The 22,209-nt window shown below is 38.4% G+C and overlaps 1 protein-coding gene across 1 annotated transcript in view; it reads left to right on the forward strand.

Moving 5' to 3' along the window:
* Positions 1-22,209, forward strand: part of DNAH7 (dynein axonemal heavy chain 7) — a 243,597-nt gene that overhangs the window by 96,244 nt on the left and 125,144 nt on the right. Inside the window, exons 33-38 of the mRNA XM_035008349.1 lie at positions 43-219; positions 2,897-3,028; positions 9,519-9,743; positions 12,293-12,490; positions 20,910-21,065; positions 21,914-22,082. Coding sequence (XP_034864240.1) covers positions 43-219; positions 2,897-3,028; positions 9,519-9,743; positions 12,293-12,490; positions 20,910-21,065; positions 21,914-22,082 — 1,057 coding nt within the window. The remainder of the gene's footprint in view (positions 1-42; positions 220-2,896; positions 3,029-9,518; positions 9,744-12,292; positions 12,491-20,909; positions 21,066-21,913; positions 22,083-22,209) is intronic.

Here is a 22,209-nt window from a genome sequence, read left to right on the forward strand (position 1 = left end):
TAGAAACATTACCTTGACAGTAAACAATTTTTCTTTTTCCAGGTTTCCAGATGTGGTATGATTTACATGGAGCCTCACATGTTAGGCTGGAGACCACTAATGTTGTCTTGGATAAATCTTCTACCTGCTGCGATTAGTCTTATTCAGAAAGAATTTATAGTAGGCTTGTTTGACAGAATGGTCCCAGTTTCTGTTGAATTTATTAGAAAGCATGCAAAGGTAAGAGGGATGAGAATTTTAAGACTTAAATAAATGGAAAATCCAAATCAGCCAAATAAATTCATTTTAATATCTATTGTTAATGTCAACTCTCAGATACTAAAATAATTTAACAGGTTTAACTAAAAACTTACCCGATTAAAGTAAAAAGATTTTAATTTATATACTTACTCTCAAAAAAAAAAGTTAATGAGGGATTTTAGGGTTTGAGAAAATGTATGGATGCTAATCTATTCCTTCCTAAAAAAAAAAATTCTTAAAAGTCCACCTAACCACATCTGGGTAAAAATATCCTAAAATGTTATCTCTCATTTCTCAGGGACTAATATATTTTATATATTTTCTTTCTTTTTCAAAGTTCCTAGAATAAATATGTATTATTTTATAATCAGCAAAAGGCCAATTTTTTAAAAGTAATTCATTTATGACATCAAGGAATTAGATAGTGGGTAATAATGGAGGAACATGTTACTGCTTCAGGCAGGCTAAATGAGGAAGCCACTCTATTTAGCACAAGTGCATCTACTTGTTTAGAGATGACTATTGTTGGCTAAAAAACTGGGATTCAGGGAGGAAAGTCAGTCCCCGGTAGAAGATTGAAAGGAGTCCAAATCCATTTTTCCTTCGTTCAGTGTATCCTGGGGATTGGTGCAGGGGGAAAGATACAATGAGGGGAAAGGACAGCATGAATGGAAATCTCCTGCCTCTGAGAGTTGATCTAGTTCCAGCCAGGCTCTTAAACCCTCCCCAGCTGGAAATTGTAGGGAAAGTATGCTTAATTTCTGCTCTGGGAGATGTCAGCCAAAGGTCTTTTAGCATGACTTTAGCTCTGGGGGCACCTGGGTGGCTCAGATGGTTAAGTGTCTGCCTTCAGCTCGGGTCATGGTCCTGGGGTCCTGGGATCGAGCCCCACATCGGGCTCCCTGCTCGGCGGGAAGCCTGCTTCTCCCTCTCCCACTCCCCCTGCTTGTGTTCCCTCTCTCGCTGAGTCTCTGTCAATTAAGTAAATAAAATCTTTAAAAAAAAAAAAAAAGGATGACTTTAGCTCTGGAACAAATAGAGGCACACAGGGCTGCTGTTTCTCCTGCTAGTTGGAAATAGAATAGAAAAGCTTAAGGCACAAGTTGGGTTCAAGCTACAGACGCGGAAAGCAGAATTTAAAATCATGACAGTGGATATTACCTAAAGAGGAAAAAAGATACAGAGCAAAGAATAGAATCCCGGGTGCAGCTGCGATTTCAGGGAGGAGAGCCTTTTAAGAAGTAAATAGTCGGTATTACCAAAACCACTAACAGGTCAGGGCAGAAAAGGAGTGGCACATGTCCCTTGGATTTGACAATTGAGAAGATCATGGGGAGAAGGACATGGCCCAAACACTTTCAGGGAAGAGACAAGGTTGCTCCAGGGCAGTTGGCTGAATGTGGGAGCAACTGGCCAAAATAGCGGGGTATGCTGCTCTTTCAAGAAGCTTGGCTGTTAAAAAATTTAAATACCAAACAAACATGAAATGTGTTGAAGATGTGAAGTAATCATGTTTCAAAAACAGTTAAACTTGGAGAATAAGCTATAGGTGCCCTCCCCAACCCCTACATTGTCAGAGAATGTAGGTCTTACGAATATATGAATTTTCCATATAATAACTATCTTTTCAGTAGCAAAAGAGAAAACACACTTTTAATACGAGCTTCTAAAATGGTGTTATATGAAAACAATGAATCGTGGATCACTACATCAAAAACTAATGATGTATGATGACTAATAACATAATAAAATAAAATTTAAAAAAAACTAAAAAATAAAATAAATAAAATGTACTCTGCACTTCTGTCCTTTCAAATTTTGGATTCCTCTTAGTTACTATATAGTAGTAAGTGTCTTATTTTGTATTTTAGTCTTGCGTCAATAATACTTAGTCCCATCTTTAGAAACTCCGTTGTCATTTCTGCCTGTTTCTACTGGGACAGTGGCTGGAGATGAAGTCTGCTGCTTCTAAACTTCAGAGTCCGTTTCAGAGAGTTAATGCTTACGTGTTAACCACGAAGCGATACCACTCTAAAGATTGGAGGGAAGAAGACACATATTTGTGGAGAACTTGCTGTATGTGGTGCACAGTGCTAGGAGCCGTACACACTATTGCATTTATTTTATAAACTGTCATGGTGAGACCCAAAAAAGTAAAGTGCATGGTGTTTACAGCACTCTGGGAACATTTTGTGCTCTTCAAGCCTTGCAAATTTATTTCATAGGAGTGAGTTTACTACGAGGACTGCTGTAAAGATGTAGAAAATAAGTTTGGAAACACATTCATTAATTTTAATTCTCTGAAAGATTTTTTTTAGTGTTTTGATTTACAAAATCGGTATAAAGAGAGATTCTAGGTCATTGATGAATGCAACTGACCATGTAAAAGTAAACTTTTTGATTTTGGGAATCAGTGTAGGAGTGGTTCAAGAGTGCATCCACGGGACAGGACATCCAGTGGTGCCACACAATAGACTAGGGAATTGATCTGTGCCTCAATTTTCCCACCTGCAAAACGTGAAGTATAATAGTGCCTTTTCATAGGTACTATGGCTATGAGGACTAAGTAAATTCAATAAGTATTAGTTGATGCTATTTTAATTAGTGCCTAATTTAAGTTAATTTGTTTTATACACTTTTCCCCCTGATTTTTCAGGAATTATCTCCTACTTCAGATACAAACTTAGTCCGATCCTTAATGAATCTAATAGACTGTTTTATGGATGACTTTGCCGATGAAGTCAAGGTGAGAGAGAGAAATGATCGAGAAACATACTCTTTACTGGAGGTAAGGTCCATTGCCTTTGAATCTTGCAATAGAAAGACATCTGCTTTCCCCAAAGCTTCCTGATTAATAACTTCATATCTCCCCTGGCACTAGAGGCTGGACGGCAACGAAAATAGTAGGTGCCTGTAAGGAAGCTTCTCTACTGGCAGTTCCATTGCATCATGAGGTTTGGGTGAACCCCAGTGATACCCTTAGATCTGCTACTCAGATCTTAGGTCATTTAACCAGCCTCAGAAATTATCAATCCCCAGGACAGCAGTGACCTTTTTTTTTTTTAAAGATCTTATTTATTTATTTGAGATGGAGAGAGCATGCTTGTCTGCGCGCATGCCCACATGAGCAGGATAAGGGGAGGGGCAGAAGAAAGGGAAAAGCAGACTCCCTGCGGAGCGGGGAGCCTGATCCCGGGCTCCATCCCAGGACCCTGGGATCAGGACCTGAGCCGAAGGCCGACGCTTAACTGACTAAGCCACCCAGGCGCCCCAGCAGTGACCATTTGATAACCAGATTCACCTCTCCTTCAACCTGCAAATCATAATAATTCTTTGTGTTTTTCCTTGATTTTCTTCCCTTTTTCTTGAGATACAACTGTTTAAAATATATGTGTGTGTATAAATATATATTAACATTGAGGAAAGCAAGAAAATATGTATAAACACATTTTTCAAATAGGAATAAAATTATCAATGGACCTTGAATGTTCCTTGATAAAAAATTATGTATTGTTAATGGTAGCACTTCTAATGTGGTCAAGATGTTGCTCATATTATGTATATTCTATTAAATTAATTTAAAAAATTTTATTAACATATAATGTATTATTTGTTTCAGGGGTACAGGTCTGTGATTCATCATTCTTACACAATTCACAGTGCTCACCATAGTACCTACCCTCCCCAATGTCCATCACCCAGCCACCCCATCCCTCCCACCCCTCCGCTCCAGCAACCCTCAGTTTGTTTCCTGAGATTAAGAGTCTCTTATGGTTTGTCTCCCTCTCCAGTTTCATCTTGTTTCAGTTTTCCCTCCCTTCCCCTATGATCCTCTCTCTTGTTTCTCAAATTCCTCATATCAGTGAGATCATATGATTCTTGTCTTTCTCTGATTCACTTATTTGCTTAGCATAATACCCTCTAGTTCCATCCACGTCGTTGCAAATGGCAAGATTTCATTTTTTGATGGCTACATAATATTCCATTGTATGTATGTGTGTGTGTGTGTGTATACACACACACACACACATACACCACATCTTCTTTATCCATTCATCTGTTGATGGACATCTTGGCTCTTTCCATAGTTTGCCTATTGTGGACATTGCTGCTATAAACATTGGGGTGCATGTGCCCCTTTGGATCACTGTATTTGTATCTTTGGGGTAAATACCCAGTAGTGCAATTGCTGGATCGTATGGTAGCTCTATTTTCAACTTCTTGAGGAACCTCCACACTGTTTTGCAGAGTGGCTGCACCAGCTTGCATTCCTACCAACAGTGTAGGAGGGTTCCCCTTTCTCCGCATCCCCGCCAACATCTATCATTTCCTGACTTGTTAATTTTAGCCATTCTGACTGGTGTGAGGTGGTATCTCATTGAGGTTTTGATTTGGATTTCCCTGATGCTGAGCGATGTTGAGCACTTTTTCATGTGTCTGTTGGCCATTTGGATGTCTTCTTTGCAGAAATGTCTGTTCATGTCTTCTGCTCATTTCTTGATTAGATTATTTGTTCTTTGGGTGTTGAGTTTGATAAGTTCTTTATAGATTTTGGATACTAGCCCTTTATCTGATATGTCATTTGCAAATATCTTCTCCCATTCTGTCAGTTGTCTTTTGGTTTTGTTGACTGTTTCTTTTGCTGTGCAAAAACTTTTTATCTTGATGAAGTCCCAATAGTTCATTTTTGCCCTTGCTTCCCTTGCCTTTGGCGATGTTTCTAGGAAGAAGTTGCTGCAGCTGAGGTCGAAGAGGTTGCTGCCTGTGTTCTCCTCAAGGATTTTGATGGATTCCTGTCTCACATTTAGGTCTTTCATCCATTTTGAATCCATTTTTGTGTGTGGTGTAAGGAAATGGTCCAGTTTCATTCTTCATGTGGCTGTCCAATTTTCCCAACACCATTTGTTGAAGGGACTTTTTTCCATTGGACATTCTTTCCTGTTTTGTTGAAGATCAGTTGACCATAGAGTTGAGGGTCCATTTCTGGGTTCTCTATTCTGTTCCATTGATTTATGTGTCTGTTTTTGTGCCAGTACCATACTGTCTTGATGATGACAGCTTTGTAATAGAGCTTGAAGTCCGGAATTGTGATGCCACCAGCTTTGCTTTTCTTTTTCAGCATTCCTCTGGCTATTCAGGGTCTTTTCTGGTTCCATACAAATTTTAGGATTATTTGTTCCATTTCTTTGAAAAGAGTGGATGGTATTTTGATAGGGATTGCATTAAATGTGTAGACCGCTCTAGGTAGCATAGACATTTTCACAATATTTGTTCTTCCAATCCATGAGCATGGAACATTTTTCCATTTCTTTGTGTCTTCCTCAATTTCTTTCATGAGTATTCTATAGTTTTCTGAGTACAGATTCTTTGCCTCTTTGGTTAGATTTATTCCTAGTTATCTTATGGTTTTGGGTGCAATTGTAAATGGGATCAACTCCTTAATTTCTCTTTCTTCTCTCTTGGTGTATAGAAATGCAACTGATTTCTGTGCATTGATTTTATATCCTGCCACTTTACTGAATTCCTGTATGAGCTCTAGCAGTTTTGGGGTGGAGTCTTTTGGGTTTTCCACATAAAGTATCATATCATCTGCAAAAAGTGAGAGTTTGACTTCTTCTTTGCTGATTCAGATGCCTTTTATTTCTTTTTGTTGTGTGATTGCTGAGACAACAACTAGGGCTTCTAGTACTATGTTGAATAGCAGTGGTGATAGTGGACATCCCTGCCGTGTTCCTGACCTTAGGGGAAAAGCTCTCAGTTTTTCCCCATTGAGTATGGATATTCACTGTGGGTTTTTCACAGATGGCTTTATGATACTGAGTTATGTACCTCTATCCCTATACTCTGAAGAGTTTTAATCAAGAAATGATGCTGTACTTTGTCAAATGCTTTTTCTGCACCTATTGAGAGGATCATATGGTTCTTGTTCTTTTATTAATGTATTGTATCACATTGATTGATTTGCGGATGTTGAACCAACCTTGCAGCCCAGGAATAAATCCCACCTGGTCGTGGTGAATAATCCTTTTAATGTACTGTTGGATCCTATTGGCTCATATTTTGGTGAGAATTTTTGCATCCATATTCATCAGGGATATTGGTCTGTAGTTCTCCTTTTTGATGGGGTAATTCTCTGATTTTGGGATCAAGGTAGTGCTGGCCTCATAAAATGAGTTTGGAAGTTTTCCTTCCATTTCTATTCTTTGAAACAGCTTCAGAAGAATAGGTATTATTTCTTCTTTAAATGTTTGGTAGAATTCCCCTGGGAAGCCATCTGGCCCTGGGCTCTTGTTTATTGGGAGATTTTTGATTACTGCTTCAATTTCCTTGATGGTTATGGGTTTGTTCAGGTTTTCTATTTATTCCTGTTTCAGTTTGGGTAGTTTATACATCTCTAGGAATGCATCCATTTCTTCCAGATTATCTAATTTGCTGGCATATAGTTGCTCATAATATGTTCTTATAATTGTTTGTATTTCTTTGGTGTTGGTTGTAATCTCTTCTCTTTCATTCATGATTTTATTTTTTTGGGTCATTTTTCCTTTTGGTAAGTCTGGCCAGGGGTTTATCAATCTTATAATTCTTTCAAAGAACCAGCTCCTGGTTTCTTTGATCTGTCCTACTGTTCTTTTGGTTTCGATTTCATTGATTTCTGCTCTAATCTTTATTATTTTTCTTCTCCTGCTGGGTTTAGGCTTTATTTGCTGTTCTTTCTCCAGCTCCTTTAGGTGTAGGGTTAGGTTGTGTATTTGAGACCTTTCTTGTTTCTTGAGAAAGGCTTGTATTACTAGATCTTTCTGTTTAGGACCACCTTTGTTGCATCCCAAAGATTTTGAACAGTTGTGTTTTCATTTTCATTGGTTTCCATGAATTTTTTTTTAATTCTTCTTTAATTTCCTGGTTGACCCATTCATTCTTTAGTAGGATGCTCTTTAGCCTCCATGTATTTGAGTTCTTTCTGACTTTCCTCTTTTGATTGAGTTCTAGTTTCAAAGCATTGTGGTCTGAAAATAGGCAGGGAATGATCCCAGTCTTTTGGTACCAGTTGAGGCCTGATTTGTGACCCAGGATGTGACCTATTATGGAGAATGTTCCATGGGCACTAGAGAAGAATGTGTATTCTGTTGCTTTGGGATGGAATGTTCTGAATATATCTGTGAAGTCTATTTGGTCCAGAGTGTCATTTAAAGTCTTTATTTCCTTGTTGATCTTTTGCTTAGGTGATCTGTCCATTTCAGTGAGGGGGGTGTTAAAGTTTGCCACTTGTTGGGTCCCTGCTGGAAGAGCAGTGGCCCGACTGTGCCGTGGATCATGGTTTATGGCAACCCCGAGCTGAGAGCCCACTCCTCAGCTCCATCTTTGCAGCTGGCTTCCCCGCTCCGATACCTGGGAGCTCTGCTGCACTCAGGCACCCCTGGTCTTTCTGTGACCCCGAGGATCCAGAGACCACACTGTCCCAGCGAGGGTTCCAACCCTTGCTTAGCCACTGGAGTGATGTCCCTCAGTGGAGCAGACTTCTCAAAGTTCCAATTTTGTGCTCTACTGCTCTATTGATTGCCAGTAGCTGGCTGAGGAGACTCCCTCCCCCGTGCCATGGTTTGTCTTCTTGAATATCACCTCAGATTCACTTCTCCACACATCCTACCTTCCAGAAAGTGGTCGCTTTTCTGTTCAGAGGGTTGCTGCTATTCTTTTCTTTGATCTCCTGTTGAGTTTGTAGGTGTTCTGAATGGTTTGATTAACTATCTAGCTGAATTCCTAGGACCAGATGAAATTTAGGTCTCCTACTCCTCTGCCATCTTGCTCTCCCTCTAAATAATTTAATTTTTAATTTAGTTTTAAACAGTTTTCAGAGAGAAACAGCCTGTTAGTAATCTAGGAGTAGGAAACAGTGTTGAAGTAGAACCCCCCATTTTTTTTTTTTATTTGAGACAGAGAGAACGAGAGAGAGAGGGCACCTGAGAGGGGGGAAGTTCAGAGGGAGAAGCAGGTTCCCTGCTGAGCAGGGAGCCCGATGCGGGACTTGATCCAGGGACTCCAGGATCATGACCTGAGCCGAAGGCAGTCGCTTAACCAACTGAGCCACCCAGGCGCCCTAGAACCCAAAATTTTTAAGAGCATAGTCAAGATTGTGTTTGTTTTGGCATTAAAAATGGGATTTGAGGGGGTGCCTGGGTGGCTCAGTCAGTTAAGCATCTGACTCTAGATTTCAGCTCAGGTCATGATGTTGAGGTCATAGAATCGAGCCCCACATTGGGGCTCCATGCTCAGCTGGGAGTCTGCTTGAGATTCTCTCCCTCTGCCCCTCCCCTCCCACTCTCTCTCTCTCAAATAAATAAATCTTAAATAAAAGGGGGATTTGATTTTAAATTAAGAAAATAAGTTTTCTCCATGCTATTCCTTATATTCCACATATGAGTGAAACCACATAAGGAATAACACAGAGGACCAGAGGAAGGGATGGAAAACTGAATGGGAAAAAATCAGAGAGGGAGACAAACCATGAGAGACTCTAGACTCTGGTAAACAAACTGAGGGTTACAGAAGAGAGGGGGGGTTGGGGGGATGGGGTAGCTGGGTGATGGGTATTAAGGAGGGCACATGTTTTAATGAACACTGGGTGTTACACACAACTAATGAATCATTGAATACTACATCAAAAGCTAATGATGTACTATATGTTGGCTAACTGAACATAATAATAAAAAAAAAGAAGAAGAAAATAGGTTTTCTTATTTAGTGTTGGGTCTTGTCATCTGCTCTGTTTTCTTGCCTAAGCCTGGTAAGAAGAAGGCTTGCAGAATGGCAGTTCTAGTTATGCAATCAATGCTCAGATTGTTATTACACCAGGTAAATAAACAAATATGAATTTGTTCTACTTTTAAGAAAACACTATCAAAATTTAAATTAAAAAGCAAGTATATTGTGGGTATTGATTATTCCTTATGAAAATATGCCTTAATAAAAAGTTATCTCAATGTGCTTTTTTAATATCAGGGTCCTGCCATGTACTTAAAATATCACGTGATTTACCAGACTAATCATTCTAAGGTTTCACAGTGTACTTTGCATTGTATTATCTTTTCCGATAGCAAGATTTTTTAAGACATGCAATTTGATTTTTTAAAATCTAATTATTATAAAATCCTGAGATAACCTACTATAACATATTAGTTTATTAAATTTCTTTCAAAGATATTAATCTAATCTGATTCAAGCTTCAAGAATACATTAAAGTTATTCTTTAATGCACTCATCTTCTCATCTCTCCAATGCAGGGCATTTTTCTGTTTTCATTGATCTGGTCCATTGGAGCTTCCTGTAAAGATGATGATCGGTTGAAATTTGATAAGATTCTTCGAGAACTAATGGAAGGCCCAATTTCAGAACTAACTCGAAATAAATTTAAATTACTGAGTGGCATGGAACAAACGTCTTCAAAAGCACTAACTGTCCCATTTCCTGAAAAAGGAACAATTTATGATTATCAGTTTGTCACTGAGGTAAGAGCTCTGAAGCAAGATTTACAACTACCGAACAGGCAAGTTCCCTTGGAGACATATGGCACATAAAGGCCCTGGGGCCATCTTGTCAACACTATTTACCTTAAGAATCAGCATGGGGTAGTAGAGGAAGGTGCTCTGGCTTTGAAGTCAGACACATCAGGGTTTAAATCCTTGTAAAGCCACTTTCTTTCTGTATAGCCTTGGACTAGTAATCTTTCTGAACCTTGTTTTTCTCTTTGATAAAATAAGATAAATAATAACAACTGATGGGCGTATTGGATTCATTAAATATAAGTACACAGTATGATATCTAGTCCAGCACTAGGTGCATGCTGTTTTAGGATACCTCTTGGGATTCATATGGTACATGTTAGCATATCACAGGTGCTAAGAAGTCCTGTAGGAACATAGCTGGGTTAGTGGCAATTCAACACTTCCCAAATGAATTAGACAATAAAACCTGGGTGGTGTTTGTTTACTTGTTTATGTGTAACAGCTCATATGAGTACTGTATTGAGGGTGTTTAGGAATACCTATTTAAATATGGAGCTTGAAGTGAAATTGGATCATACTGTATCCCCAGAGGGTAATCCTATCTCACCAATATTTCTTTAATGAACTTACTTTTCTAAAGCCTCCCTAGACTCTATTATCTGGATGGACCATAATCTATCCAAACAGTTTCCTACTCTTAGACATTGATCTGTTTTTGTTGTTTCTTAGTTTTTCTGCTTTGGTGAATATTCTTTTTTTTTAAGATTTTATTTATTTGCAAGAGAGAGAATGAGAGACAGAGAGCATGAGAGGGAGGAGGGTCAGAGGGAGAAGCATACTCCCTGCTGAGCAGGGAGCCTGATGTGGGACTCGATCCTGGGACTCCAGGATCATGACCTGAGCCGAAGGCAGTCGCTTAACCAACTGAGCCACCCAGGCGCCCTGGTGAATATTCTTGTATACAAGTCATTGTGTACATATCTAATTGTTTCTTTAAGATAAGTTCCTAGAAAAGGAATTTGCTGTATCAATTTATAAATTTTAATGGCTCTTGAGATGTATTGCCAAGCCCACCTCAGAAGAGATTCTTTACCCTGCCAGCCACAAGATATTATCCTATTATTTTTTGCTAATTTTATTTTATTTCAAATTATTAACAGTACCCTGCATTTTCAGAGCATCTTGCAGTTTACTAAGCTTTTCCACCATCATTTCTGTTTGTTTCCCAATATCTCAGTGAAATAGGAAAGATAGTATTATTTTGCAAATCTTCCCACTGGGGAAATTAGGGCTCAGAGATATTACATGATTTTTCCCAGTATCACAAAATCTCTAAATGAATATTCACTCCAGAAAGATTCTTAATCTTTCCTTTCCCATATGGTGGCAAAAGATCCATGTTACAAAAGATTATCAAGAATATGGGAAGGACATTGTTTCTTCTTCAGTTCTAGAAAGTTCTAGATACTTCTTTGCAATACAGTTCTTCAACTTGATGTGAATTCACCCTCCTAAAAAAAAAAATCTGTACTATATGCATAGCACCGTGCCAGAGGATACAAAAATGAGTAAGTCACTGTGCTGCCCTCAGTGAGTTCTTAACCTCTTCAGAAGACTGTCATGTGACACTCTAGGCCAAAAGAGTGCCCTGTGGGAAGATCCAGGGACCTGGGCATATTGGGAAACAGTAGGTCCATCAGTGGGGCTGGAATGTGGGACACATGAAGGAAGGAGGGTCTGAATTCTGATGTGTTTTGAATGAGGAGGAACTTAAATCTGATTCTGTAAGAATGAAGAGAGCAGTGATGTTTTTCTAAGGCAAGAGAGTTAACATGCTATTTTTGAAAGTTTTTGTTCTAAAGCCTGCATAGCAAATACAAATTTTAGTTGACAAGGTAATTGGATACAAAGATATAGTATAATGTTAATTCATAATAGTAATCTCTCATGAACAAATCTTGGCATTCTAGATATCTGTTGCACAACAATGTGAACATAGTTAACACTACTGAACTGTATGCTTAAAAAATGGTCGAAGGTAAATTTTAGGAGTTTTTTTTAACCACAATTAAAAAAAACTCACCTAAAATGATAAGCTTATGTTATACATACCATTATAAAAGTATGAGCAACATGCAGCTGATGTTCTAGGGAAAAAAATTCTATATTGGTTAACACTTACTGAATAAAATTCTTTATTCTTCAGTGCACTGATTAGTTTTCTCTGTGCCATTAAAGAATCTAAGATTTGGCCAAAATATATGATCTTTGGGTTAACATAATCAGTGGTTTTAGCAATCAGAAATATCACAGCATTGCCACTTCATTTTGATTCATATAAAAGGCTAGTTTCTCCTCAATTTAACACAAAATTTAACTTTAAAACTCAGAGTGAAGTGTTTTAAAGAATAAAAACAAATACGTAAATATCAGTGGTTTCTGGTTTTGTTTTTGGTCTTGATCTTTGATCTTTTCTACAATGGCACAGGATAACAGAGCTTTTAAAAGTATTTTATAACAATATTCACCATTTGGCTGTTTGTTATAAACAGGGAATAGGAAAATGGGAACCATGGGTAAAGAAATTGGCAGATACTCCTCAAATTCCTAAGGATATGATGTTTAATGAAATCATTGTACCAACTCTGGACACGGTTCAATGCTCTGCTTTAATGGAATTGTTGACCACCCATCAAAAGCCTTCAATATTTGTAGGACCAACAGGAACTGGAAAGAGTGTTTATATTATTGTAAGTATTGTAGAAATCTACATGTTAAAATGTGCATAATATTCCTAAGAATGTTATTTTTTAACTACCTGAAAAAGATTTCGTATTTTTTAAATATTAAAATATTTTGATTTGTAGCCACAGAGAATTTTTGAATAACTCTATTTATTTTAGAAATTGACTAAAGATATGCCATTTTATATCACTAAATTATTGTATCTTTTTAAATTATTGTACCTTTTAAAATAGATCATTTAGGATGAAGAATTTCATATCCCTTGAAAGGAAAGGGTGTTTAATTAATATTTAATTTTCAAAATTATTTAATATTTGGAGGATTACTATGTAGTAATAAAACTGATCTTCTTTGACTTCTGGAATCATACCCATTGTGTGTTTGATAAGAAAATGCTAGCTGCTATAACAGATAATGCCCAAAATCTCAAGTAACTTTACACAGTCTTAGTTCCCTTGGGTTTAGAAGATCATATTGAACAAAGACCAGTTCTTGCCTCTAGTTTCAGATTTCTAAAGGCAGAAAGCTGGCTGCAGCCAATAGTATCACCCACAGATTTGTCATGACAAGAATGTGCAAGTTTTCCCAGGGTCAACGGGACAATGTGGAAGATAAGTGGACTTCACCCTTCTTGGGACTCCATTCTAGATGACTGCCCACAACCGTGTGGGATCCCCGTTAGTTCCCTTATGACAGAGAACTGTACAGTGTGGGTGTCCCTTTAGAATACCTAAATATCTTGCAGCTCTGCTCCTCTCAGAGAGCAAGCATTTGGAAGCTTTCCATGACAGCAGGCAAGACCGCATTAGCTAAGAGAGAACCACAGTGATGCCAGTAAGGTAGGACTTTGCCTCTCTTTGTCTAGCTCTGTCCCCCACCTGGCTGTGGGGTGGGAAGAAGACCAGGAAAGCAGGTAGAGGAGCCCAAAGAAGCCATCAGTGGTCCCTCTCATTGTAGGCTCTCAGTTTACACACATTCGCCCACTTTATGACCATACCCGTCTAGTTCTTTATTGATTTTATATTTTAATCTGCTGATCTTTTTGAAATTTATTTGGGCATATAGTTAAACAGTTGTCCTGGTATCATTTATTGAATACTATCTTCCACAAAAGATTGAGATGGCAGCCTTATTATAATTTAAATGCGGTATGCATCAGGGAATATCCAAGAGCAGGGAGGGGAGAAGTTTAAACTGAGATTTTTAAATCAAGGTGTTGGTTTGACCAGGGTTAAAAAACGATCTTTCTGGAGGGAAGCATTATGATGGTGGAGTAGTAGGGGGACCTTGAGCTTGCCTTGTCCCTCAAACACAGCTAGATCAACATCAAATCATTATGAACAACTAGGAAACTGATCTGAGGATTAAGAAAACAATCTGCACAATTGGAGGGAGAGAATGTAGCCGATGTCAAGTTTGGAGATATGAATTGGGGGAGAGAAAAGCTGTGGTGCCACGGAGGGGAAGGGGCCCTTTTTGTGGAGAGAAGTCAGGGAGAGAGAGAGAGAGGGTGGGAGAGGAAGCAACGCATAGGGTTAGCTCAAGACACTATGGTGCGGGGATCCCCTGGGTCGCACTGGGAGAGAAGGAAGGTTTGTCTTCTGGGAGTATGTTTGGAAGAGGGTATTGCCTCTCCAAGGGTTGGCCGTTCAACAGCATGGGACAGAGGCACAGGCAGAGGACAGATAACCTGGTGGCAGCTTTTCACTGTACTTCACCATAGACTCCAGGCACCACCGTGGCACACACCCCCCCACCCCCCCCCCCCCCCGCCCTTGCCCACCAGTACAGTTGGACTTTAGACAGAACCACAGTGCCTCCAGGGGAGGCTGGAGCCACTTACACCAAACCCCGCCCCCCTGCATCTTCACAAGGGTAGGTCTGGCTCTGAGCCCACACAGCAGGCCTCTCTCTCAGAGGAACAATACAGCACACCCCCCCACCCCCCGCCCCCACATACACCAAATCTACTGATCACTGAGTGCTCCAAAATGTCAGCTTCAGTTCTGGTGGAACTAGGACAAGGCTTTCTTTTTAAATATTTTTAAACTTTTTTAAAATTTCTTTTTCTTTTTTTTTCTTTGGAATTAGGCTTATAGGTTTTTGCTCATTCCTTGGTTTGTTCCTTTTCTCGTTTTTTTGGATTAGGCTTCTCTCTTTTTTTCTTTTTCCTTCTTTCTCCCCCCTCCCCACTTTGGAATCAGGTTTATAGTTTTTTGTTAGTCTGTTTTTGTTCCTTTTCCTTTTCTCTCTCTCTCTTTTTTTTAGATGAGGCTTTTCCCCCCCAGGTTTATTTTAACAAATCAAAGAAGCATACCTAGGTAAAGGTCCAAAGAGTCCCCATTGCAAGCAAGGAAGAACTCCACAGAGGACTGACCTCTGGGAAAGAGCAGCCAAAACACATCGGCAGAGTGCAAACAGTATACACCAGAAATGCTTTCAGAAATGCCTGGCCCTGGACAGAGTGTGACTCCTTCTTAATATTTTCACTCTCAGGATCAGGAAACATAACAAGCTTTCATAACACACAAAAGACAGAAACCTCAACATAATGACAAGATGGAGGAATTCTCCCCTAAAGAAAGATGAAGAAGAAATCAGAGCCAGGGATTTGCTCAAACCAGATATAAGCAATGTATCTGAACAAGAATTTAGAACAACAGTCTTAAGAATACTGGCTGGACTTGAAAGAAGCATAGAAGACATCAGAGAAACACTGGCTACAGAGATAAGAGATCTAAAAACCAGTGAGGCTGAAATAAAAAATGCTATGACTGAGATGCAAACCTGATTATATGTAATCACAGTGAGGATGGAAGAAGCAGAGGAAGAAATAGGTGATACAGAAGATAAAATTATAGAAGATAATGAAGCTGGAAAGGACGGGGGAAAAAACCTATTAGATCACAAATATAGACTTGGGAACTCAGTGATTCCATAAAGCACAAGAATATCCATATTGTAGGAGTCCCAGGAGAAGAAAAGTGGGAAAAGGGGGTAGAAAGTTTATTAGAACAAATTATAGCTGAAAACTTCTTTAATCTGGAGAAGGAAACAGGCATTTAAGTCCAAGAGGCACAGAGAACTCCCTTCAAAATCAACAAAAACAGGTCAACATCAAGACATATCATAGTGAAAACTTGCAAAATACAGAGAGAATTCTGAAAGTAGCTAGGGAAAAGACATCCTTAACCTACAAGGGTAAACACATGAGGTTAACAGCAGACCTGGCCCCAGTAAATTGGCAGGCCAGAAGAGGATGGTATGAAATATTCAACATGCTATGGAGAAAAATATGCAGCCAAGAAAACTTTATCAGGCAAAGTTGTCATTCAGAATAGAAGGAAAGATAAAGAGTTTCCCAGACAAGCAAAAATTAAAGGAGTTCGTGAACACTAAACCAGCCCTGCAAGAAATATTAAAGGGGCCCCTTTGAGTGGGAAAGAGACCAAAAACAACAAAGACTAGAAAGGAAACAGAGACAATCTACAGGAACAGCAACTTTACAGCTAATACAATGGCACTAAATCATATCTATCAATAATTACTCTGAATGTAAATGGACTCAATGCTCCATTCAAAAGCCATAGGGTATCAGAATGAATTAAAAAAACAAACAAACAAACAAAACAAGACACATTGATATGCTGCTTACAAGACTCATTTTTGACCCAAAGACACCTGCAGATTGAAAGTGAGGGGGTGGAGGGGCGCCTGGGTGGCTCAGTCGTTAAGCGTCTGCCTTCAGCTCGTGTCATGATCCCAGAGTCCTGGGATCGAGCCCCGCATCAGGCTCCCTGCTCAGCGGGAGGCCTGCTTCTCCCTCTCCCACTCCCCCTGCTTGTGTTCCCTCTCTCGCTGTCTCTCTCTCTATCAAATAAATAAATAAAATCTTTAAAAAAAAAAAAAGAAAGTGAGGGGGTGGAGAACCATTTATCATGCTAATGGTTATCAGAAGAAAGCTGGAGTAGCCATACGTTTTTCAGCAAATTAGATTTTAAACCAAAGTCTGTAATAAGAGATGAAGAAGGTCACTACATCATAATAAAGGGGTCTATACAATAAGAAGATTGAACAATTGTAAATATTTATGCCCCCAAACTGGGAGCACCCAAATATATAAATCAATAACAAGCATAAGGAAATTCATTGATAATAATACAATAATAGTAGGGAAATTTACCACCCCACTCACAGCAATGGACAGATCATCTAAGCAGAAGATCAACAAGGAAACAAGAGCTTTCAATGACACACTGGACCAGATGGACTTACCAGATATAGTCAGAACATTTCATCCTAAAGCAGCAGAATACACATTCTTTTCAAGTGCACATGGAACATTCTCCAGAATAGATCACATACTATGTCACAAATCAGGCTTAACCAGTATGAAAAGATTGAGATCATACCATGCATATTTTCTGACCACAATGCTATGAAATTTGAAGTCAATCACAAGAAAAAATTTGGAAAGATGAAAAACATGGAGGTTAAAGAACATCCTACTAAAGAATGACTAGGAAATTAGAGAAGAACTAAAAAAATACATGGAAGTAAATGAAAATGAAAACACAACTGTCTAAAACCTTTGGAACACAGCAAAGGCAGTCATAAGAGGGAAGCATATAGCAATACAGGCCTCCCTCAAGAAGAAAAAAAGTCAAATACACAACTTAACCTTACACCTAAAGGAGCTGGAAAAAGAACAGCAAATAAAGCCTAAAACCAGGAGGAGGGAAAGAATTAAGTTTAGAGCAGAAATAAATGATATAGAAATAAAAAAAAAAACAGCAAAACAGATCAACAAAACTAGGAGCTGGTTCTTTTAAAGAATTAAAATTGATAAGCCCTACCCAGACTTAATAAAAAGAAAAGAGAAAGGACCCAAGTAAATAAAATCACAAATGAGAGAGGAGAAATCAAAACCAACAATGCAGAAATACAAACAATTATAAGAGAATATTATGAGCAATTATATGCCAACAAATTGGACAATCTGGAAGAAATGGATAAATTCCTAGAAACATATAAACTACCAAAACTGAAACAGAAATAAATAGAAAATTTGAACAAACCCATAACCAGTGAAGAAATTGAATAAGTAATCAAAAATCTCCCAACAAATAAGAGTCCCAGGCCATAGCTTCCCAGGGGAATTCTACCAAACATTTAAAGAAGAATTAATACATCTTCTGAAGCTGTTCTAAAAACAGAAATGGAAGAAAATTTCTAAACTCTTTCTGTGAGGCCAGCATTACCTTGATTCCAAAACCAGACAAAGACCCCACCAGAAAAGAGAATTACCAATATTCCTGATGAACATGGATGCAAAAATTCTCAACAAGATACTAGTTAATTGAATCCAACAGTAAATTACAAGGATTATTTACCATGATCAAGTGGGATTTATTCCTGGGCTGCCAGGGTGATTCAATATCCACAAATCAATCAATGTGATATACCACATAAATAAAAGAAAGGACAAGAACTATCTGATCCTCTCAATAGATGCAAAAAAAGAAAGAAAGAAAGGGAGAAAGAAAGAAAGAAAGAAAAAGCATTTGACAAAATATAGCATCCTTTCTTGATAAAAACCCTCAATAAAGAAGGGATAGAGGGAACATACCTCAATGTCATAAAGGCCTTATAGGAAAGACCCACAGCGAATATCATTCTTAACCGACTGAGCCACCCAGGTGTCCCGCGAATATCATTCTTAATGGGGAAAAAGTGAAAGCTTTTCCCCTAGGGTCAGGAACACGACAAGGACGTCCACTCTCACCACTGTTGTTCATCATAGGACTGGAAGTCCTGGCTTCAGCAATCAGACATCAAAAAGAAAAAAAAGGCATCCAGTTTGGCAAGGAAGAAGTCAAACTTTCACTCTTTGCAGACAACATGATATTCTATGTGGAAAACCAAAAAGATTCCACCAAAACATTGCTAGAACTAATACGTGAATTCAGCAAAAGTGGCAGGATATAAAATCAATGTACAGAAATCTGTTGCATTTCTATACACCAATAATGAAGCAGTAGAAAAGGAATCAATCCCATTAACAATTGCACCAAAAACCATAAGATACCTAGGAATAAACCTATCCAAAGAGGTAAAAGATCTGTATGCTGAAAACTATAGAACAATGGTGAAAGAAATTGAAGAGAACACAAGGAAATGGAAAAACATCCCATGCTCATGGATTGCAAGAAAAAATATTGTTAAAATGTCTATCCTTGAGGAGAACACAGGCAGCAACCTCTTTGACCTTGGCTGTAGCAACTTCTTGCTAGACGTATCTCCAGAGGCTAGGGAAACAAAAGCAAAAATGAACTATTGGCACTTCATCAAGATAAAAAGCTCTGCACAGCAAAGGAAACAGTCAACAAAACTAAAAGGCAGTCTACAGAATGGGAGAAGATATTTGCAAATGACATATCGGATAAAGGCTAGTATCCAGAATCTATGAAGAACTCATCAAAATCAACACCCAAAAAATAAATAATCCAATCAAGAAATGGGCAGAGGACATGAATAGACATTTCTCCAAAGAAGACATACAAATGGCCAACAGACACATGGAAAAATGCTCAACATCAGTCGGCATCAGGGAAATACAAATCAAAACCACAATGAGATACCACCTCACAGCAGTCAGAATGACTAAAATTAACAACTCAGGAAAATACAGATGTTGGCAAGGATGGGGAGAAAGGGGAATCCTCTTGCACTGTTGGTGGGAATGCAAACGGGTGCAGCCACTCTGCAAAACCATAGGGAGGGTCCTCAAAAATTTAAAAACAGAACTACCCTATGACCCAGCAATTGCACTACTAGTATTTATCCAAAGGGGCACATGCACCCCAATGTTTATAGCAGCACTATCAACAATAGCCAAGTTATGGTAAGAGCCCAAATGTCCATCAACTGATGAATGGATAAAGATGTGTATATATACAATGGAATATACTTAGCCATCAAAAAGAATGAAATCTTGCCATTTGCAACAACATGGATGGAACTAGAGTGTATTATGCTAAGCAAAATAAGTCAGTCAGAGAAAGACAAATATCATGTGATTTCACTCATCTGTGGAGCTTAAGAAACAAAACAGATGAAGGGAAGGAAAAATAAAAACAGAGAAGGGGAGGGGTGCCTGGGTGGTTCAGGTGGTTAAGCATCCTGCTCTTGATTTCAGCTCAGGTCATGATTTTGGGTCTTGGAATCAAGCCCCATGTGGGGCTTCACGCCCAGTGGGGTGTCTGCTTCTCTCTATCTCTCCCACCCTTCTTCCCTCCCTCCCTTTCCCTCTGCTCCTCCCCCAGCTCATGTGGGGTCTCTCTCTCTCTCTCTCTAAAACATAAATAATTCTTAAAAAAAAAAAGAGAGAGAGAGAGAGAGAGAGGGAGGTAAACCATAAAACCATAAGTGACTCTTAACTATAGACAACAAACTGAGGGTTGCTGGAGGGGAGGTAGGTGGGGGGATGGTCTAAATGGGTGATGGGCATTAAGGAGGCATTTGTTGTGATGAGCACTGGGTGTTATATGTAAGTGATGAATCACTAAATTCTACTCCTGAAACCAATACTACACTATATGTTAACTAACCTGAATTTAAATTAGAAAAACATACAAAAAACAAAGATCTTTCTGAAAGTATAGAGAAAGCTAAGGGATTTACCCAAGATATCATCAAGAGTCAAGGAATGGAGGCTTGATATTGTTAAAGGCAGTGGTTGGAGAAAAAGAAAGCCTTTTGTCATTTGTACCTTCATCCCAAATTCAGCCCAGGCATTAAACCTGCCCAGGGGAAAAAAATTACTTTTTACAAAATGGGGAAAATACTTTGCATTTTATTTTATTTTATTTTTTTCTACCTAACAGAACGTAAATATTTTCTTATGTCATTGTTCTTTTACAAGATAATTTGTAAAACACAACATCTTGATTAAGAATCATTATAATTGCACCTGCTTTCCAGTGAAATCCATTTTGAAAATACAGTTATATTATTTAAGCTTCCTAACTAATAGAAAACTTGGTATTTAAGTGGAAAGATAAGCTATAATAAAATGAACATTGATCTGGAAAGAGACACATGGCAATCTGAATTCTTGCCCCACCCCTGAGACCATAAGCAAGTTTCTTAGCGTCTGAGTCCCCATGACCTCATGTTAAGAAGGTATGTGTACTTTGCATGGTGATTTTGGAAATCAGAGAAGCCACATGCATGGGGCCTGGACAAACAGGGACATGTCACTGGTATGGTAACTGTTATCTCTATTGATTCCATCTCTTCTTTCAACTGTTATGACACTCTAAGTTTAAATTCAAGTGTGTCAACAATGATGCTTAGTGTTTATTTTGAAATGTCAGTGCATAATTCCAACTATGGCTCATTTTATTATTTCCTGTTATATAGAATTTTCTTTTAAATCAACTCAATAAAGAAATCTACAAGCCTCTACTAATTAACTTCTCAGCACAAACTACAGCAGCTCAAACTCAGAATATTATCATGTCAAAATTGGACAAAAGAAGAAAGGGAGTTTTTGGTCCTCCTTTGGGCAAGAGAATGGTAATTGCTCTCTGTTTCTATCCATATGGTATAGCACTGGTCCTCTTCATGTCCCCTGCTACAGTCAGAACAAGGAAACCAGATATACTAGGACTTGACATCTTTTTGTACATTTTTTTTAATCACAAAATTTTTTTAAATTTTTATTTTTAAGTAATCTCTACACCCAACATGGGGCTCGAATTTACAACACCAAGATGAAGAGTCGGATGCTCTACTGACTAAGTTAGCCAGGCGCCCCTTTAATCACAAATTTTGATTAAGTTTTCCTTAAAGTGTGTTCATATTTGCATGTGCATTAGACAACTTGACATTAAAAACAAGCAATTGCCCTTTGAATTAAAAAGTAGAATATTCATCTAGGAAATTATCTACCTTTCTAATTTTCTGATTAACATTTTTATTCAGCAGAATCTTGCTGCTTGCTCCTCTAGACCTTTAAACAACCCAGCTATCAATTGACTTTTCTGTGTTCCTGCCAAAAATACCCTTCTGAGCCTCACTTGTCACCACTCAGAGGTTATAATCATTTTAAAATCCTACCTTTCTCATTTACTTTAATGTATTGAAATTGTATAAGGAAAAAGAGGAGGGATATTGATAAATTGGGTGAGAGGATGAATAACTCCTCAACTCTTAATCTATAAAGGTTAGTAACGAGACTTTCCCTATTCCTTACAAGCATGGATGCTAGGGGATATTATTCTTGATTTGAAAAGAGACCATCATTTCTCACATGTGTATGGTACAGAAGATAATCTAATTCTTTGCCTCAACACTGTTGACACAATAGGATAATATATTAAGGTGATAATATTTTCTAATATCACTTCTCTTTTTACTCCCAGGTTGTCTTTGTAGATGATGTCAATATGCCCGCTCGGGAAGTATATGGGGCTCAGCCTCCCATAGAGTTGCTTCGACAATGGTTAGATCACTGGAATTGGTATGACCTAAAAGATTGTTCTATGATTAAACTAGTGGACATTCAAATCATGTGTGCTATGGGACCTCCAGGTACGTTTTCTGAGTTTGTGATTACTAAGGTTGAGAATCACCCTGGTTATATCTAGAGAGATGGCTAGAGAAAGAAAGAGAAACCCAACTGGACAATCTGAGTTACAATTTTTTGTGTATGTTTTCT

This window comes from Mirounga leonina, unplaced genomic scaffold, assembly GCF_011800145.1.
Source record: "Mirounga leonina isolate KUSES-001 unplaced genomic scaffold, KU_Mleo_1.0 Mir_151, whole genome shotgun sequence".
NCBI lineage: Eukaryota > Metazoa > Chordata > Mammalia > Carnivora > Phocidae > Mirounga > Mirounga leonina.